Below are 21,806 nucleotides of genomic sequence, written 5' to 3'. Positions count from 1 at the left end.
ACAAAGCCAGTGACGGGAGAGGCCTTAAAAAGAGATGATGGAAGGTGACATATCTGAACATAATGCCATAAAGTTGAAATACCACAGAAAGAAAGGTACAAGCAATTTCTTTCTCCAATCTCTGAGCTAGTTAATGACGGGCATAAAAAAATCCATTACAACTATAAATGTTATCAGGTCAGTGAGGGTTGCCCGTGCATCTGAGGCTCTAGGCTGGCTGCCAATATGAGCCGCTGGGACAAATAGGAGCCCAAGATCTGAGTTAACTGTTACTACAATGGGACAGGGACACAGGGGGCCAATTAGAGGAGGGGGAAATACATGTTTGTATAAAGGTATGCCAATATATTTGGAAGCTGCAAGGACATATGGGAATTCATCTTCCCACATTCTGAAATGCAAAATATGGAAAGATTAAATAGTTTAATAATCAATGAAAATAACAGTTCATTTATATGATTCTGGGGAATAGGAATTCTGATTTGAGTAAACTAAACTCTAAATTATTTGGTTAAGGCTTTACGATTATGAAGATTTGAAATTATTTTAATGTAATATATATGGGTATCAATTGATTGGATAAAAATGACACTTTAGTTAAAAACCTTTAGGCAATTTGAAACTTCTTTATGACATTTGGTATAGACTTTATACAATTATGAAAATATAATTGGCAAATGGAATAAGCATGAATAGTATTATAATATATTATAAATCAATTAAGGAAAACCTATATAATAACCAGACCAACAAAGGGAATACACTGTAGTATGTGACAATGTGACAAACTCCTAGTCACATCAAAGAATAATAATAAACCTTCACAATATTACACGCAATAAAGCAAGTCACTTTGTCCGGTTGCACCAACACTGATTTGGTGATTTGACGGTTTAGGTTTGCAATTGGAAACTCAGATATATAAAATATTCTGATAAAATATCAAGTTAATGTGTTTCCTATGTTGGAAGAAAATTCCCACAGTGACAATAAGGCTTGTGTCACCCCCTCTTTCTGACTAGTTATACAGCATGCATTTCCCCAGTTTCTTTGGCTCTTATCCCTCAGACTTGAGGCAGGCAGAGGAAGTAGATACTGTACCCTATTGGCTACATGGAGGACGAAGAAAATCTCCCAAAGAGACCCCAGATAATTAATATTTTTACTAGAAGGAATAAGAAGAGGTAACAGTTTTGGATCCCAATCTATTGCGAAAACTGCTGGCATAGTTAAGAGATTGTTTTGATGTACCTGGTGGTAAGGGGGCCGTTAAGAGCACCACAGATCCTTCTATCAATCTCCAAAGGGGCCAGTATCCAAACATTAGTTTTGTTTATGAGCGTGCTGGCTTTGTCCTTCACGTGGCCTCTAAGGGTGATAAAGTGAGAGTTACACGATCCACCTTAGGCAGAAATAGGAAATGTTGCTGTGAACACCAGCTGTTGCTTTGGTCGACTCGGGCAGTGAGAGGCCTCGGCCTTCCCAGGCACTGCCAAATAAAGAGGCTACTGTGTTGTGCAAGACTGTTTGCCCCCCCACATTTACTTTTTCAAAGGTGTTAAACTGCACAGGTGGGGAGGATCGCATAGTTTCAGCCATAAAGGGGATACGGGTTGCCATCTGAAAGAACATTATTTGCACAGCGTTGCAGCATTGTGGTTAATGTAGAGTCAACATTTGTCAGCTGCCAGGCAGAGTAGACCGGGTCTAACATGTCAGAGGATTCGCTTGCAGCGTTTCAGACACTTCTCCCGCACATGATGAATGACGGATTCCAAGACATCTCAGCCTCTCAACTGACAGCACATATTCCACATTTATTTCCTGCCTTATCTCCGCGGGATCATACGCAAAAGAGGTGAGGAGCACTTCTATTAGCTGTCAACAGCTGAGATGCCTTGCTAACAAAAACCTGGGGAATATGGGAGAGGAAAACATGATTGTAACCCCACTGGCACCCAGTGATATTACACACAGCACCATCACTGTCAGGACTGAATGTTCATAAAGAAGAGAGTTAACACGAGGGATGTTTTCCATAAACCAAGATTCATGGAAATGAATTTCTGCCAGTGTTGATAATAAATTCAATAATTCAAAATTAACAATAGCCCATCATGGACTTCAGAAATATATAGAAACCACATGTATTCAGAAAACACAAACAATATATATAATATATTTTAAAAAGTGTGTAGTTAAAAATATTAATGTCAATTATTGTGATAGTGATAATTAAGGCAACAGACGTGTCAAGTAAGTGCAAAAAAAAATGTAAAGCCAAAAGATTTGAACAAATTTGAGCAAGAAGTAATTTAATGAAAACTCAACTTCAATCTTTAAATCTCATCCTTTAATAATTCTAATACGTTTTTCATTCAACCTTCAACTACATCTTGAAATAAATAAATATATATGTGCTTGCTATGTTAATATTTCAAAGAAACATGGAAGTAGATTTGTTGCACACCAAGATAAAATGCAATCACTAAATCAGAAATCACGCCTGAAAAGATTGAAAACTCTGCAGCCCACGGTGTCGATCGAAGACCAGCGGCTTCTCTTGGACCAAAACAGTCTAATATACAACTCCCCCCTTTAATTGCAACCATGTGTTCAATCAGAAAGCATAAAACTCCCGGTGGGTAGGTGGCATCTGTCCGTGAGGCCAGCTAGGATTGATGTGCCAGAGTCTGGGAGCCGCCTGGGCCGGGGGCCCGCCACCTGCGACATGGCCCCATCACTTTTATGACATCTTAAGGAATTATCTTTTTAATACAGCCCATTACTGCTGACATACAAATCTTCCCCATCGTGGCCCCCATCTATGGCCTGATCAATTTTTACACTGCTGAGCCGTCCCCTTTCTCCTCATTTTGTCATCTCAAAATTCATATAATATAGGATTTTCTTATGATAAAACTGCAATAAAAATATGTTGCCACCCTGAAGATGTGCACAAGTCAGTACGTGGCTGTTACTAAAAAGCTTTAGAGAAAATAAAATGTGTTTCTGCGGTAAGCAGAACTGTTTAAATGTTATTTATTTTTATGTTCCTAAGAAAATATATTGTGAAGTGCAGCATTGATTTAGAACATAACCATGTCTCGATACGGGTTGGAGGGGCTGAATTTATGAATCCTTTGCACAACTCCTTTAATTGAATTTTCCAAATCTCTCACCGCACACAAATAATCAATACCCACTGCTGAGGGAAACTTGCCTCAGAATTATTAGGGCCTTTCTTTTTCAATTTTGTAGTCATCAGCACATACAGGCGCTCTGGGTATTTGTAATGCCGCCACTATACCCAGAGGATTTATGCTCGCCCCAAGCCTGATTGCTCACAAAGAGTGACTTCTTTTTACTGAAACTTCTGTTAACCTTAAAGGACGGTCGTAAGCGCTTCTTAAAACTGCACTCTCACTCTGAGGGAAAACGTAGTTTTAACTATCACAGCATAAGGTGGAAAAAAGGGGATGACAAGGAAAGTACAAGGGGAAAAATAAGACATAGGAGGAGAAGCAGGATTGGAGGATTGACCTTCAAGGTTAAAATGTCCTTGTGGATTTACTCAGCTGCCTGGGTGGGGTGGAGGTCATGGGGGGGCTCGGCTTGGCACCTCAGAGAGGAGAGTCAGGGGTCCGGAGGCTGAACATGCAAAGGGCTCTTCCTGGTGGCTGCCATGAAAGATGTATTTAACCATACTTGTAAGTGCAGACAAAACTCAAGGATCCAAAATGTACTGTGTTTAAAGTGAGACTCATGAAAGATGAAATCATGTAAAGTATTAAGTCAAACACTTGAGACTTTGAGAAACACAGGAGCCTTACAGCTACAGCTTCTGGTGTGACCAACAGTCTATGTTAACAAGCAGATGTTGCTGTTTAACCAGACATTCTGGGTGAGATGCTGACATTGTGAATCTTCTCATTTGTTACCATCATCCATTATCCTATTATGAATGGGTTGTATGTTTGTTAGGGGATAAACATATTTTTTAAAACAAACAACAGATTGTTTCCTCGTGTGTAGCGGAAAAAAACAAGTACTGCAAATGAGTGCAATCTGTGTATTTAAAAAAAATATTTGCCCAAAAATAAAAACTAGGTGCTGGATAGAAGAACAGATTGGTTCGAGTCCCACTGATCTTATCTATTCCTTCCTCCAAACCAATTGCCCTTTCAGCATGCCTCAGGTAATGTGGGCTTGAAATCATAAAAGGGCCTCAGTCGCTCCACATGCTTATATGTTAAGCAAATTAACTTCTGAGCGCTCACGTTAAGTTGAGTTTTTTCATAAAGTATGTAGAGGGAGTGTAAAATATGCATCTCTTTGGGTATTGAGTCTATAAGTGGAAAACAGTTCATTACAAATTATCTATAAATCAATCACTACTTAGCACCTCTAAGAAACCTCTGCTATGGTGGGAAATTATGAAAAACTACTGTATATTCTCGTGATTCACTGTAGTATATCGTGTATGATAAATCTTGTTTTTTTTGTACTTGTCTTCATATTAATAGCTTTGATACACAATAATGCAATATGATTTCCTTGTAATTCAAGATAAGAGAACCACCAGCACATAATAGTACATTCCCATGACTTCATAAAGCACACAGCCTTGTTCAAAGGGTTTCACATATACCCAAAGCCTTAACGCCATAGCTGCAACTCTAAACAAACATTTTACACTAGTGCAAGATCATGCTTAAAGATACCATCAACGTCATCTGTCTGGATTTCACGCTCCCAGCTGATATAGGCCAGAACTCTTCGGCAGCTTTGAATAACAGTTTGTTTACTTAAAATGTGTGTCTCAATGCACATAGAGGGCCGATTCAATCCCACATCTATCTGCCCTGACATTGTGAAGTCTGTTGTTGTAAGGAGGCTTATGCAAAACTGATACATTTCACGGATCCACCATGTGACAAAAATGTGACATTCCTGGGGTGTGGATCCACAATGCATCATGTATGTTCAGCTCCCTTACTGGAACTAATTAAAATAATTTCTGACAACCTTATCGGAAAACAAGCTCGCCTCCTAACAATACCCTCCATTCATATTCCACAAGTCACCATTGTATGATTGGATCACAAGAATTGCTCTGCTGCCGGCATAATATGTGCCTAAAATAATCCAATTAATTGTATCCCTAGGAAATCTACTCATTGACTTGTTTGTGTATCCATAACAAAATGTTGTTTTTCTGCAAGGGTCGCAAAGCACACGATAGTCTGGACAAATGAAACAGGCATCCATTGATGCTGTTAATGTTAAGTAGCAAAGAAGATGCAGGGAGAAGCTAATCGAATGGTGAAATAGTAGCAGAGGGGATTGTCCTTGGGAAATGAAATGGCCTCGTGACTACACTTGTTATTATGCTCAACTTGAAAATCAACCAAACAATTGGCACTTAAATGTTTCACAACACTAAAAAGACCTAGAGATAAGGTCAATTGACTACATGGTGCCATTCGTAAAGATGTCATTAAAACATATTGTGAACAAAAACAGTCTTTATATAAGCAAAAAGGTAAGCTGCACATATTTGTACTTGCATTATCCCCTATAACATTTACAAACGTTATGTTCAAAACGTCCAACAGACCCACAATGTGGCCTTAAATTAAATACTGTAAGTGTGGAATATTTACATGCATCTTCAAACATGCATGAGAGCTTTAATCTTCAGTAAATCTTGTGATATTGATCAACCCTCAGCTCTGCTTGCATGCAGCCATAAAGCCTTTCACTGATCAATGTAATACAATTCCAGTTATGTGGAGTAGGTGTGTTTATCTTGATGACATAGAGCATAATATCACATGAATGTTAAACAATAAAGGATTGTTGGATACTCAAACATTGTTGTAGGTTTATTACCAGATACAAATGCCATTTAAAAATGTTGAGTAATATAGAAAGCATAACCCAAAACGAGTGCCTTCTATTTGATGCCATAAATAACCACAGAATATATTTCACAACTTGTTCATGTATTTCAGATCCAGGCGGGTCAGTAAAATGAACCTTTCTGACTGACTTTCATATTCAACATTGTACTCACTCTGCTCTCCGTGTCGCTCTTGCTCAGTCTTCAGGTCTGTTGTAGATCTAAGAAACGTCCTTGTTCACTGCTGCCCTCTGCTGACAATCAAAAATAAAGGATCAATGGGATCAAATGGAAAGACCAGAAAAGAAAAACAGAAATGGTGGAATAAGGCAAACGAAAGCTGTAAATTAATGAGCTAAAGATTAAAAAAAAAAAGCAGATGTATTGTGAAAGGAAAAGCCATGTCAGAAGTGAATATTCAGTAAGTAATAAAAAACCCATCAGCTCTCAGTCTCTAGATATGATAGAGTCAGAGACATTTCCGCCTATTGCAGAGATTTAAGACCAAAGAAAATGTCTTTCTCACAAGAATTTCCTCCAGCTCTTTCCTGGATTTGATGAATCCATCCACCCATGGTTCCAGTTTAGATCGCAAGGAGTCCAATCTGGTCAAAGCAAAAGAGATTGGGAATGAGGAAGGCACAATGACATGTTCAGAAGTATACATATTAAATTCTCACAGTGTGATTTTATAAATAAATACATAACTGCTTTTAATATTGAAACCTTAAACATAGATGACTTTTTAAAGGTCTACACATAACTACTCATATTGACTTGTTCTATATGTTGGCTATCATACAGTTCATTGATCAGTTACTAGTGGATTAAAAGCAGTTAGGTGGTGGTGCCTGAATGAGGCCGAAGACGATTAAAAAACACATGGAATAACAGATACAATCCAAGACCCAAACATTGAAAAACGTATTCATCCCGAATTGTTGTTATGGACCAAACAATTGCCTATAATTAGCATTAGCGTTGCTTATCTAAAATACCCTGGTGTCAACGTTATTTCTTTAACTATTGTATTGTATAGTTTATTTCAATTTTTTGTTTTTTGACATACTTTTGTGTTTCATGGGTTGGAAGTTTATCTGTTTTTGTTCTGGCGATCTTTTTTAAATTCACTTTTCCTCTCCAAGCACAATTAAACTTGTTTTGAAATGAACAATAAATTAAAACACTGCTATGCCTCAAATGACCCTAATATGACATAACCAAGTGAGTATTATGAATGTACTGTAAATCGAGCTCATGTAACGCATTAGTGACAGCACTATAAAATTAAAAACTAATGCTTGTCTTGATGGATGTGCCAGACACCAAATGTCTGCCTTGACTAAGGAAATGGTTCTTGTGTTAAGTGACTCTTATACAACTATTTTTAGTGCTATGTAAATCACTGATAATTTGGCCAGTGATGGATCTCCGTCATCCCGCGTCTCCTGTCATTAAATTCTGATATGTCACTATGACCATCAGGAAAGTGTGGCAATTGAAATATAGCAACTCGTAAAAGGGAGTTCTCTGTAACCCTTTAACTCTGTGCTCTACTTTGGGTCTATGGATATTGATTGTTGGCAGTAACAAATAAATAATAATGTGCAGCCTACAGTATAACCAATTGATGAAATAAATAGTATGGGAATTCACTTTTCAATCTCTGTAGGAAGCACCACATCCTTAGTTACACAATCTAGAGTACATTGGCAGATTTGCATGTTACTGACTGGCCATGGAACAGTACAAAAAAAACGGATTACAATAAGCGTGATATGAGTTAAAGTAAATTACTACATACTTGTGGTGGAAACTTCTGAAGCAATTGGAAACAGGACTCAGAGAGACACGAGGAGAGCTGGAGCTTTGATGGCAAACACTGACGGTTTATTTGGAGCTTCGGCCGGAGAATTCACAAGACAAGTCACGGGCCACGGTTTGACCATACGGTAGAGATGCCACAATCAATTCTGAAGAACCCTCCTGTAGTTCCAGGTTTTAACTAGTTCAGAGTGTAATAATCAACATTCTTCAATAGATAGACTAAACAGCTGAGGACAATGAATCACATTTTTGTCTCTTATGGCTCGGGGTCATCTACACCCGAGAAGGATGTGTTCCAGGTGTCCCACAACAATAACTATCTCTCACCGAGAGTTGCCCGGTCATAAACTGGTAACAACAACAACAACTTGCTAGGGCAGCCCCTCCTTAAGGGAGATAACGGCTGATCAAGGTTGGTCAGCTGCATCAGAGGGCAAAAAGGTAAACATGCAGGGCGAAATTATTCCCTGACAATACTCAATCAGTATGTACTGCATACTGAACAAACAATTAAGTATGATTATACCTGCTGTAAGGCCACATAGGCTTTTCTCACAGCAGAATTCTTGACTTAAGGAAAAGCACAGGTGTCACTAATAACACTAACGAGAGCTCTGTTCTATTCAACTGTTCCAGCCAGCCAGCATGTACAATACCTGGAGCCTGAAACCAAAGAAGCTAAATAGAATTTGGCCACTATTTCATTTTCACCTGTGCTGTTTCTACTGTGACAACTCAAAATGTCCTCTGTGAAAGAGGCATTTAACGTTAAGATTGCCCTTTTCAGATAGGACATTCTTAATCCAACCAATAAGCCAACTAATGTAAATAGACTGAGCACTATGACCAAGCATGGATACAACAGTTATGTTTCATCTGTAGCTCATGCCTATAATATAACATAAAGGTACAATAAAGGAAAGTTGTGTTAAACTTCAGCAATAAAACATAATCAATATCATGCAGCAAAATGTCCTTTCACTAGGCCTATTTTGTCTCATTTACATATTATCATGATAATGAATAAGAAACAGGTAAACTTTCAGTGAAATTCCCATTTCAATACCAGAAAGAAATTGTTATTATTGGGGGGGGAATTGAAGCCAAGAAAAACATGTAAAACATATGTATGGGGTCACAGCAAACCCTTGGAATTAAAGGCACCCAGTCCTCAGTCTTGGAGTAGAGTACTACAGAAGTCAGACACAAACTAACTATGAAGCTTATGTCAACAGTCTGTGATGTAAGTGTTTGTCAGGGAGAACTCTGTTGTTGGTGTCATGTAGAAACTTAATTATCATGAAACATATAATAAAGAATACAGTAAAATATACTCACGGTATTTAAACTGTAGTTTCAAATGTGTGCATCTGGCTCTATTGTTACACTCAAACAGCTCGGGTAAAACATAGAATGTCCTACATATAGTTCCGCGCGTCTCTTCATTGCAAAAACGATTCAAACAACCCAATACACATTCTAAATGCAATATAAATCCGTATTTTATATTTCAAACATTATTTGTATCTGTATCATATCAAATGGTCTAATATAGAATGACATTCAGTTTTAGCAGGAACGTGGAAAATAAATGGTGTTTCTTCCGAGTCGTTTTAGGTGAACACCGATGAGTTATTGTTTACCTAGCAACATACAGCAGGATAGCATAGCAACGGTGTTTGGCAAATGTCAATGCTCAACGCAATATCTTGCATGGAATCAGTTGAGTGTTACGGTGTGATGACAATGTAAAGCTAATAGCATTGCAGTTAGCTGCAATCTCTCGCTATCTTACGGTTTTCAAGCTGCAGAGTGCTAAATTAGCTAGCTAAAGGTGACATCTCTTCTCCCAAAGATGTCTTTCCAGGAGACGCCTGTTCCTTCTGATGAAGATGAGGCTTTCTACGTGCATTGCAGAGCCGCATATCTAGCTGTATTTAGATCAAGTTTGACAAATATCTCTTCGAAACAGCAGTTATGTCGTGGTAAGCTAACTTTATAATATTAACTATACTACTTAGCATAATGTTAGCTAGATAAACACCTCTGAAAAGGTATCAGTAGATGAAATCAAGTATTGTTGCTCCAATTTCCAGCTGAAAGAGAAAGTAGTTTTAGGGTTGATTACTCTTGTAACTCTTAAACCCAAGTGACCTGTTGGTGTATCATTCAGGAGACACAAACAGTAAAAGTGTAATTTTGTAGTTACATTACATGTTACGACGCTTTTATCCAAAGTTGGCACGGTTGTTACATTGTGCACTAAAGAAACTAATTGTGAGGGATTTTATATTTTTTGAATTGCATACATATCATTTAAAAGGAATGTCAGAAAGCTGTAAAAACATAAACAGTCTTTGTACTATTGTTGGTTGTCCTCAGCCTTTGATACTTAAGTTGTTGTTTCAATATTATTTCCAATTGATCCTTTTCAGCTCTTCAGCAGGCTGGTAGAAACCCAACACACGCAACTCTCAATAAATACTGGACCCCGAGAACCTCCAAACTGAACTTTGATGAATTCTTTGAGATTCTTAAAAGCGAGAAGAAAACTGAAGAAACTGAGCTAATGAGAGCCTTTAAAAAGATGGATGTTAACAGTGATGGCTACATCTCACACAGTGAACTGGAGAAAGCCCTTACCACGGTGAGTACACTCAAATATTTGAACTACTGATTTAATTTAATAATATATAATTAGCCAACTGAGCTAGCTCAGCAACAATTGACCCAATAATGTTTTATTTTTGATGAACTCTGCCTTACCATAAACGGCTTAAAATCTATAATTGACTCACGTTAAAATGAAAAAGAAAATGTCGTTACTACTAAAGAAAATGTGTTGAATCTTCCAGAGAGGTGAGAAAATGACCACTGAAGAGGTGAATGCTATTTTCTCAATGGCTGACATAAACAAAGATGGCAAACTGGACTATGCAGAAGTAAGTTTGAACTAGAACGTTGATTATAATGCTGTTGCCACTGCTGTGTAACACAATTGTCCAATTCAGTAGTATAAGGAACAAAAGCACAGTGTTTCCCCTATATACAAATAGCGGCGTTGCAGCTCCACGCTCACATTTTGCTGGGCCCGCGTGCCTTAGCACCGCTGCTATGACTCCATCCTAGGGGAAACACTGAAGCAGTATAGGATTTGATCCAATATTGTCTCTATTTAGTGTCATATTGTAACCTCCATCTAAGATATACAGTATCTCTGACCCTGCATCTTACTTTAGAATGTCCTCATGTATCATCCCCTCACTTCTGCTTTCCTCTTGCTGCCAGTTCTGCAGATTGCTTGTGTCTACTGTAGAGCAGTGTCAGATGGCTGCTTTGGAGAGGCTCGAGGCTAATGCCAAGCTGAAGAGACAAAACTTTGGCAGTCAGTCATACAGCCCTCCAAAGAGCTCAGTGTCATCAGCAGCAGCAACTCTCCCTCAGCCTCCAGAAACACCCCGGGCAGAATCAGACACCACACTTAAGAAAGGTACTGGTGCTTCCCAGAATAATGTAACATAAAATGAACCACCACTGAATTGTGACAGACATGTTTGAATAGTTCGGTATGGTGGTTTTTTTACGTTAAATACATGAAGCAATTCCTTTTTACTTTAAAAGTGCTCTTCTTCCCGCCCAAAACACTTTCACAGACACTGTTACATATTTATATCTACGTTTTTGACATATTCAAATCTAATATCTTTATATTTAACTTCTGACTATATCTCATAGAATTCCCTTCCTGATTTAAATATCAACATCCCTAATCTGGATTTCTCACCTGAATTAAATGACAAAAAGGTAAAGGGACACTACTAAAAGAACACATACAAAGCAAAGCAAAGATTAATATTAATAATAATAATAAAACAAAATCTGTTTTTATCACTAGTAGACATTATTCTTCTCAGTGTCCAGGTAGTGATCAAAGTATATCCAGCAGACTCATGGAATATCTTAATGGTGTATGACTCCATAACATAATGGCGATTTGTGCAACACAATCTACAGGTCCAATGTAGTAGCCAATGGCTAAAGCACATCATGTATACTCCAGGTCCCAATTCATAGTTGCGCACCCATACACACTGCCTGCCCCAATACGCCTCACCGATTAGATTTGATGAATAAATAATAGCTCTCTGTTATTGATCGATTTTTCACTCCCCTGTGACAAATCACCTCATTAAGACAGTCCATACATCATAATAGCCACACAATTAGGGCCGCTTGTTTGGTAGGAGGAGACTGTAAAGCGTTGTGATTTGGGTAATCACTTCTGCCATTAGGAGATTGACAAAAGCTCCATATGCTGATATATATGATGCCTTTCAACTATGGTTTTGGAGTTAGAACTATTGTCCAAAAACAAAAATTGCTTAAACAAACAAGGACTTGCATCAATTCAGCTTCTCTATTCCACAACTGTTGATGATAAACCTACAGAGTGTTTTTTAAAGACAGCCCAATCAGCCAGTTGAAGGTGTATGTAGAAGTCTGGCCTTATTGCCAGTTTTCCAGGGCAAAGGGAGGAACAGGGATTCTGGATGAGCGAGCCAGGGACAGGCCCACAGTGGGAAGATAGATGGGGTTGATTTAAGTGGTCAGTCCATGTTCATGTTATTGATTTGGAGGATTCCACCACTTCTCACTGGGGAGATGATGAGGGATTAGACGGTGGTCGAGAGGAGGGCCCAGTCTACCACCGCTGCAAAAACAAATGAGCTCCCACATAGTAGTTGGGATTATCACATTACTGTGCCTCTCCCATGTATTGATCTATACCCGCTACATTTTAACACGGCCCTAACACCAGCTGCGACGTGATCACACATGTTGAATGGGTTATTCTTGGAGCTCAAAAACTGTTTTGACTGTTCATTTGCACCAACATTTGTCAGGTATAAACCCATAAAACATTGAGAATTGTGTTATAAATATATGGAAGATGGGTTTTTGTTGGCTATTTGTTATGCAAATAATTGATTAGATACAGATTAATTAGCAGGTATAACCACATCAGGTGTAAGGTATCAAACAGGTTTTGGAAAACAGACAGAACAATTGATGAATTGTCGTGGTGGTCCTCCGATAATTGGTCTGCTTTCAATATCAAGTTCAATATTTGCAGTTTTCAGTGCCAGTAGCCACTAGGGCTAACACAACATACTCACATTCAGTATAAACTCACATTGAAGCTTTTGTTGGCCCATGTTTCTTTGCATCTTTGTCCACATTCACACAACAGCTACACTTTGCTCCTCTAGATTAAAATACTGCCATCAATACAAAATAGATCCATCACAAATACCATGACAGTGGGTCTATTTATTTCTCTGCTGCGATAATTTGCTTCTAAACCAATCACATTACTTCGGCTTGGAAACAATCAGAGCCCTCATTAGAGAATTGATATTTTCTGGCTTCAATTAGAGTTTAGGGGGAAAAGTTGTGCGAGATAATGGATATGAGGCGTTGCTGTTATGCCATTTGTGATTTAAAAGGTCTCCATAATTAATTAAAAGGGATTTTCACTTGAGATCACACTTTTTCACAAACTAAATGCAAAGTAGCCATCTTTACTTGAACTTGGGACAGACTTTATGAGAAGACTGATTACAGTGTCCATTATCTTACGCACCTCATCTCTCTTTTAAACGTGTGTTTACTGTTTGCAGAGAGGAGGGCTGTACTTATCTGCCAGTCAGTCTGTTCTGTTGCATCATCTTGATTTATTTAGCATTATTTAGGGTCTTTTTTTTGCATCTGTTTTTGTGTCAGCATTTAACTATGTGAGTGTTTATGTTTGTGTGTGTCTCAGACAGCCGATCATCCTCCCGTCCTTCTTCCGCTCGCAGCAGACGGTCATCCTTGTCAAACTCCATCACTATGACATCCAGCACAAATAAGGCCAGCAAAATACCAGAGCCTTCAGGCTTACAGGTAACCCCCCCTTCATAGTTATAAGTATGTCTTGTATTCATGCTACAGTCCGATCTACAACCAAAGAATATCTTCATTTTAAATCCATCCGTCAATTAAATGTAAGATTAATTGACTATAATTTTTTTAAATGTAGCAGAAGATAGCGGTTTTGAGTTTTGCTTAAGCCCTCCAGCCTTTCTATATTTCTAAACTCATGTTTTTCCAGCCATGAAAGACCAAATATAACAACATCTCTCTTAATCTATTGCTTTTTTTGTCTTTCATCCTCCATTTGGCACAGAAAAATGTAGATATGGTGGAAAAAGGGGTATGAAAACAGCTTTATTATTTGAAAAAAATGTATATTACTTGGTTTTTATCAATGGTGTTGGATGACATGTGACATGTTGTGTAAGATTAACTAGATTGTGGCATCACTATATAAACATGAACATGAACATGTTAGTATGTTGAGTCCAGTGAGAGGCTCTATAGCAGGGACCATGTTACCCAGTGTTTGTGATGGGCACATTTAGCCCAGGGTGGAAAGATATACACTGTATCGATCCCACGCTCTTTGTTTTCACTCTTTTTGGCTTAACCTCGGCTGGTTTGCTTTACAGCAAGAAAAATAATTAAATAAAAATAACAGCCTCCTGCTCCATCTCTGAGGTCCAGGCACTGTGTTGAGATTGGAAAGGGCCAAACATCACGGAGGAAAAAGAATGTGTGTCCAGAGATTACCTCTGAGGGAACTTCTGCTTTATTGGCTGCTATATTGCCACAGGCTGATAATTGGGGGGGGGGGGGGGGGGGTAGTGGAGGGTAGGCAGTGATTTGTTGTGGTTGTGTATGTGTGACTTGTGGGATGCAAATCTGTCGTCATGATTACACAAATAACCAGAGAGGACTATTCTTAATTCCAAGGATTTGTTTTACACATAGGTTAGCATTATAAAAAAGGAAGGTGAACGTCATGGTTTAAATGTGAGAGTGTTTTTGTGTCTGGTTTGGTGACCCTCTGCGTCGCAGTAAATCAAAGCTGTGGCTGGAGCTGGTGACAGCGGCTGTATTAGTCTGCAGGCTGGCCCTCTCTCTATGGGGGCATTCATTCTGATGTCTTTAAGCAGTTGATGGGTGCCCATGGCAATTTCCCTCATTTAATATTGTCTGGACAAACCACTGAAGTGTTATGGTTTGATCTTGTATGCCTCAGCCCAAGATAAATACTTTGAGGAAATGGCTTTTCTTTAAGGGAGTGACATGCTCCGTCTTTATTGTACTTTCTTTGTTTAACTTGGTGATTTATGTGTCCACTAAAAGGAAATACAGCCTGTTCCAGACCCATTCGGCCCTCGGTGCCCTCTTACTGTGTGTCCACACCAACTGTGTTTTCATTTAATGTGTCTCCAATGAGTGGAAGGAAAACTTCCTTGTTTTGATGTTCCTGTTCAATTTCAATTTATTACCTCATTTCAGTTGTGCTGCCAGAGAAAGGAACAACAAGATTTCAAAATGAGAGGAATGTTAGGGTTCATAAATATTGCCAAAGTAGCCTCTTGATGATTTGGAATGACCGTGGGCCAAAGATTGAAAAGGCTGTATTTATAAAAGTTAAATGGACTCTAATTTGCCATATCAGGTCCTACAGGGAGATTTACTTCATTCTCCAGCAGAAGCACAGTGTGACACTCCTGCCCTCCTCTGGATCAGCAGGAGTATAACAAGTGTTGTGACGTGAACTGTGTTATAATGAATATGCCCCCTGAAGGTTGGAGTGGTAATTATTACAATGGCAGTTTCTGTTAATCATTGAGCAACCTCACTGTAATGATTGACTGCTTAATTTGCTTTTTCATGCCAAAATATACTTCCCCTGTCACAAGATCAATCCTTCTTTTAATAGGAACTGCAAATTAGTTTTGGTTTCCGTTCAATGAATAGATGCATTTGGTTGTCAAGCAGCAAAACAGTTTGTTGGGGTTGTGTCAAGTACTAATCAGAGACCACACTAAACAAGAATATATTAGGCTACGCATAACATGATATACTGTGTCTGTAATACTTCAAAGGGCTTAAAAAAACTGGGTCTGGGAAATCATTATTTTCCTACTTTACTTGCTAGAATATATTTGTTTGTTTGGATTCACTCGGGCTGTTGTTAAGCAGAAATGTAATAAATGTTTCCAGGACTGGCATCACAGTTACATGAAGGGCTGTTTCTTCCTTGAGGATGATGGGAGTATCAGCTCTCTGCAGTACCAGCTCCACCTTCCCCAGACAACCACCGTCTACCTAACCATCCAACCACTCAGCCTCAGCCATGGACTCGGTACTGCCACTGTTTTCTATCACACTTAAACAAGAAAAAAAGCATTAAATGGTTAAAAAGTTAATACTGTATTGTTATTAAAGCTATCTTAAATGTTTCAATCAGAAAGGAATACTTAAGCCTGCATACAAGTGGCCTCTTTGTTTGTCCTATAGGTTATATAAAAAGGTTTGTATATAGTGTTTATTGATGTATTGAGTGGTTATGTTTTCTTCGATCCACTTAGTAGGCAAAACGTTTTTGTTTTTTATGATCTAGTCAAAGCCTTTAAATCTTGTGTTATTTTTCAGACTTGCCTTCTTCATGGATGACAGTGGACACAGCTCTTTTCGTCACGTCAGCTGGTGAAACCAAAGAGGACTCAACTTTAGTGTGTTTCACCGAGACGAAAGAGAAAGAGGTATGTGTGTGTGTGTGTGTGTGTGTGTGTGTGTGTGTGTGTGTGTGTGTGTGTACATGGACTAAACATTTACTTATATTCATAATGACGCTTCATTCTGAGTTTGTGTGTTGAAACTTGAAACTTAGTGTGTCTAACTTTGCTACTCCTTTGTTCCCACAGAAGTATGTTTGGAAAGGAGAATTGGATGCTGGGACATACTACCTGCTTCCCTTCACTAGTGGCTGCAGACTAAAGAAAAGAAGTAAGAAAAGCCTTTCTATTAAACCTATAGAGCTCGTCTACAGGACTGACACAGGAGAACTAGACCTCACCAGGGAACTCAGGTGAGTGTTTGCGCAATCTAAAATATCAATATAAAAACACTGCAAAGTTTGATTCCAAAATCAACAAAAATGTAGATACCTGAAAATGATCTTCAGCATAGAAAGACGAAGTTTAGTCTGTGACTTAAAGCACCCATGTGTATCCAGGCCTGTAGAAAAGGTTCAGAGTGGTGCAAAGGATACATAAATGGATGAATAAATGGAGAGATACATTATTTGAGAAAATGGACAGGTGAATAATGTCGTCTGTCTGGGTGATTTAAGAAATGTTTCTGTGTTTCTCCCTTTGTGCCACAGGGAGGTGCTGTCCGACATCTTTGAGGTGATAGACTTGGATGGAAATGGTTTGCTTAGTTTGGAAGAGTACAATTTCTTTGAGTTGAGGACCAGTGGAGAGAAATGTGACAAGGATTCCTGGGCTGTCTGTAAAGGTAATTATTCTCAGCATGGCACTGATACACAGTATGGCCAGGGTAACGTGAAATGAACGTTAAAACGATTATTTTGCACTTGGGCAAAATTTCGTTATTTCTGTTGGGGCTGGCAGAGAACTTCGATATGAGGAAGAACCAGCTGACGCGCCAGGGTTTTATGGAGCTGAACCTGATGGAGGCCACAGAGAAAGATGGAGACCCCGCAGACCTGTGGGTCACTCTGGAGGCCATGGGCTACAACCGAATGCTGGAGCTAGTAGAGGCAAGTTTAAATGGCTGCTCTCGCTTAAAACAATCACAGATTTCAATCGGTTTTGATATGAAATGACTTGATAATGTTCTAATGTGCTCTAATTCAGGGCTTACATTTGAAAGTTGTTAAGAAAATAAATGTCAACATTCAATGAGCCATTCTACACAACTAGCTGCTGAATTGATTTCCATGACCAAAGCTTCAGCGTGCAGACGCTTGATACTAGCAAAGGCAGTGGTTGTAATACGCATTCAAGATTTTTTATTTTAATATTTAAGTTGTATTTTTAGATTATTATTGTCCTTTACACTATAAACATGTTGCAATTTGTTTAATATACAGATAATATACCTTTTTTAAGCGCTTTGAGCACCAGGAAAAGCGCTATATAAATGTAATGTATTATTATTATTATTTTATTCCAAGGCTTTAAAAGACATTTGCACTACTGACTTTAAAATCAAGCCCTCTTTTTATAAGGTTGGAGTTGCTAGTTTAATCATTACATTTATCAATTTTGATTGTAATCCTTTGATTACATTTTGTTTTGTGCTGCATTATACAATGACTTATAGTTTGTCGAAAGAAAATGAGCTTGAATTAAATTAGTAAACTTTATTTTTCTGTAGGAAAATGAATCGTTTAGTTTAACTGACTGATCAGTAAAGCTAGTTTTCACTAATGACATTGTTTTAAGTGGCAGCTTTACTATATGGAGAAACACGGCCAGGCTTTTAATATCTCACTTATATCTACTCACATATTGAATCCACTCTTCTACCTCCCACTCTATCAGGCATGCCCAGTCCAGTTGGATGTTCACTGTGAAGGCACTCAGCCGGCGATCCAGCCCCTCAGTTTGGACTCAGGGCCCAAGCTTCTAATCCAGGCCCTCCAGAAGTCCATCACAGCAAAGACAGGGGCCAAAGCACTGAGGGGACAAGACAACGTCTTCATCTACACTTACAGAGGAGAACACAGGATCTCCTCCCTTATAGCCAACAAGGTAGACCACACAATGTGTGTGAATATGTATTGTATGTATGTGCTTTCCATCAAAAGAAGGGGGTTGTATACATTTTGTCTACAGTGAATGGCTGCAAAGACCATTCAGGCTGTTTGTAATTTATATGCAGCCATCGTATTGATTCTCATAGCAACAGGAGCTACTCAGAAAGAATGACCTGGTGATACAGAGGAACCACTAAACTGGGGAAGTGGTTACATTTATGCAGTTTTTCCCCTTCATGAATGTGTCGATTTGTCCATTGTTTTGTTTTATGTTTCCCCATTCCCTTACAAATCATCAACTGTGAGACTAGTAGCTTTTTAGGGTTTATGAGTGGGGAGTAGAATAGTACAATTATTTTTTCATTAAAATGTGTGTCACTCATGATCATTCACATAGATCCCCTTTTATGCAAAACCACATTTTTACTATTGATTCTTAATTATGTTTTTCAACACTATTCGTCTATCTGTCCAATTCGGCATATTCTGTGATTTCAAGCTGATCAGTGAAGTGACCCGTCCTCTTTGTTTCTCCTTGTGTTGCAGGCCAACCAAAAAGTGACTGTCCATGTAAACAATGAGCAGAGCAGGAACTGCTGCAGCAGCAGAGGCATGAGTGTGTTTGCTGTCGAGGTGCCAGCCAGGACTAAGCTGGTACAAACTCTTCCTGATATTTCTGTTGTGGTTAATATAACAAATCATTCATTATTTTACAATTGTTCCATAAAAGGAACACTGGAGAAAATTAGAGGCATAGTTTTCTTGTTTTTTCTAGATCGTTTTTTCTAGATATAAAAATCATTTATTATTTTTTATATAATCCAATGTAAAGGAATGCACATATGGTGTTTTGGATACTAATACAAATATATTTCCTGTCTTTTAGGTGTGCCAACATACCCTGCCCATTAATGAGAGACAGGAATGGACCTACAACTGTGTAGAGAGCATGCTCCCCGGCACGTAAAGCTGTATCATCAACAATCATCTACTCTACTCTAATAGCTTAGCTTGTTTTGTAAAGCCTTAATTGTTAGACACCACAATTTAAGAACTTCTGGCTTGTGGCAAAATAGTTGTTTTAGAAGCTCAGTGACTTGATAAATCCATGGTCCTAATGGCAGCAAGAGGTAGTCTCTGTATTTCATAAAGTATGGTAATAGTTTTGCAACTATTGTTGTGCCTTTGAATGTGAACATGTTTCTGTTAATGAAGAGAGAAATGTAATTTACCATTATAACACAACTATTTTATTCATAATGTATCCTTTAAATATCGGTGATTGTCATAGTGAATTCAACCACAATTACATTGGAGATTATTGTGACAGTTTTTGAATGTTAAAGTCATGTAATCGTAGAGACAAAAACAAACTTTCTACGATTTTATTTTCTTGTGTTTTAAAAGATTGACTTTGTAAATGTATTATTTTACTCATGTAGATATAATTATTAGTCATTAAAATATTCCCATCGTGGATTTTCCTTTACTGATATCTGTTTGTTTTACTCTTTTAATGCAACCCTGGATTATGTTTCCTTGATACTTAAAATCCCTGTGATCAGACAGGAAACGGCTCTCCTCAAAACAATGCAAGATGTTTTGGATAAAAAGAAACAATGGTGGATTGAACATCTACTTGATATGCTATTCTACAATGATGGTCGAGAATCCAATTTTTAGACATTTGATGACATAATAATATTAATAACTTTAATTTATATAGTGCCTTTCATCAACCCAAGGTCGCTTAACAAAGAAACATATAAGGACAAGACATAAAACAGGTGGCAGAAATGGAAGTGTTACATTGCAGGGGGGGGAAGAGTGAGTTAATGTTGGGCTTTGTTGAACAGATGAGTTTTCAGGGTTGATTTGAAGATGTTCAGAGAAGGGGCGTTACGGATTTCAGCAGGGAGGGAGTTCCAGAGGGTGGGGGCAGCGACACATAACATAATATATTTGGTTCAATGTTATCTTATGTCTGACGAGAGAGACTAAACTTTGCCCTAAGACTTTATTGCACATTAAACTCTTAACTATTTAACGGCTGTTGAAAAAGCAGTTAAATGGTCAAAGACATCTTTTGACCTTTTATTTAGATTAATGCATACATCATTTTTATTTTGAAATGATCAATCATGCTTTTTTCCCTTTACTTAACGAGACACGGCAGGCAAAAACATCGTTTTTCAAGTACTGGTCAATTTTGAGATTTTGTGCTATTTTGATTCTATAACATGTTTTCTTTCAGGCTTTTGGAAGGAAAACGTACAACATACACATTTAAGTGTTTTTAATTTTACTATAGTTTGTCTATTTGCGTCTGTAGATGTCTCCTAAATTCACCAAAAGTTAGCATTCCAACATAACATAAAGTACCGCGACCGCTGTGTGCATCATGTCAACAGAGATATCGTTAGAAAGCTGTGTCTCTCCTGCACAATCTCATCGGATCCAAATATGGTCATTTCCTTTGTATCAGCAAACAATCGTGAAAGTACAAAGGGGTCTTAAACCAAGAAACGAAATCTCATTGGCTGGTGTACATTTCTGACAACGCGATTCGTTCAGATGCGTCACGTGGTGTGCTAAAACACTTCCTGGTTAGCTTTCCGCTAGAAATTGAAATCTCAAAATGGCAAAAGAACGGCGAAAAAACGTTCACAGAGAAGACGACAACAATTGTCACTTGCACGAAGCAAGGTTATACAAAAAACAAATGACCCCGAACATGAAATACCTTCACGGAGTGCGTCGATGCGCAAGCTGTCATCCAAAGAACAGGAGGGTTTAGCTAGCGCCTCACAGCAATCTTTAAAGGTCGTTTTCTCAAAATGAGTTTTTTCTCCTACTCTGAGTTCGAAATTTCAACTTCTGTAGCACGTAGATACACCAAACCTTCCAGTTAGATTCCTATCAATATTATGAAGGCTTTTACAGAAGGGTTTGTTCATATATAATTCATAGCCTGAATTATACAACATTGTATACCTAAAAACATGTCGAAAATTGATATTTTAGGGCTGTTGACAGTATTTTCTGATTTATGGAGTGATAACAAGAGATATCCAATATCCCTTCTGTAAAAGCCTTAGATACTAATATGACTAAAAAATTAAACAAGAATTTTGAACCTGGCTTTATCCAAAGTTCAGATTTCGATTCCTGAAGCTGCCACTCGCCACTCGAGCTGCCACTCGCCTTCCGTGGCAAATGCAGCTATTTAAACCCGTATTTATCGTGTAAAATGTCGCTGTTTAGGCATGACTTTATCGAACTGATCTGTACACAGGACTGATGTGCGATCTCTATTTTTCAAAAAGATTATACATTATCATTTCTATTCAATTTTACTTGGAGCATGGTTTTCTAAAATAAACAAACGTG

At 38.2% G+C, this 21,806-nt stretch overlaps 1 protein-coding gene across 2 annotated transcripts; it reads left to right on the top strand.

Moving 5' to 3' along the window:
* Window positions 1-1,787: 1,787 nt before the first annotated feature.
* Window positions 1,788-19,905, top strand: efcab7 (EF-hand calcium binding domain 7). Of its 2 annotated transcripts, none has more exons than XM_034081129.2 (13): window positions 1,788-1,858; window positions 10,168-10,379; window positions 10,588-10,674; window positions 11,021-11,222; window positions 13,557-13,678; window positions 15,851-15,992; window positions 16,283-16,392; window positions 16,555-16,718; window positions 17,016-17,149; window positions 17,266-17,414; window positions 18,202-18,411; window positions 18,963-19,070; window positions 19,303-19,905. In XM_034081129.2, exons 2-13 carry the CDS (start codon window positions 10,302-10,304, stop codon window positions 19,381-19,383), a joined length of 1,587 nt encoding a protein of 528 aa, XP_033937020.1. In that variant the 5' UTR covers window positions 1,788-1,858; window positions 10,168-10,301; the 3' UTR covers window positions 19,384-19,905. The 2 variants fall into 2 exon arrangements, with proteins under 2 accessions (XP_033937020.1, XP_033937019.1); XM_034081128.1 differs by lacking the exon at window positions 1,788-1,858 and adding an exon at window positions 9,366-9,717.
* The last annotated feature ends 1,901 nt before the right edge of the window (window positions 19,906-21,806 follow it).

The sequence above is a fragment of the Pseudochaenichthys georgianus genome, chromosome 4 (genome assembly GCF_902827115.2).
Source record: "Pseudochaenichthys georgianus chromosome 4, fPseGeo1.2, whole genome shotgun sequence".
Classification (NCBI taxonomy): domain Eukaryota; kingdom Metazoa; phylum Chordata; class Actinopteri; order Perciformes; family Channichthyidae; genus Pseudochaenichthys; species Pseudochaenichthys georgianus.
This window is presented reverse-complemented; position numbering and strand designations above follow the sequence as displayed.

Excerpts from the sequence above, each read along its gene's own strand:
- efcab7 (XM_034081128.1), top strand. The coding sequence starts at position 9,588 with ATGTCTTTCCAGGAGACGCCTGTTCCTTCTGATGAAGATGAGGCTTTC. Across the intron at positions 16,393-16,554 it reads CCGAGACGAAAGAGAAAGAG|AAGTATGTTTGGAAAGGAGA; the intron begins GTATGTGTGTGT and ends TTGTTCCCACAG. Across the intron at positions 17,415-18,201 it reads GAATGCTGGAGCTAGTAGAG|GCATGCCCAGTCCAGTTGGA; the intron begins GCAAGTTTAAAT and ends CCACTCTATCAG.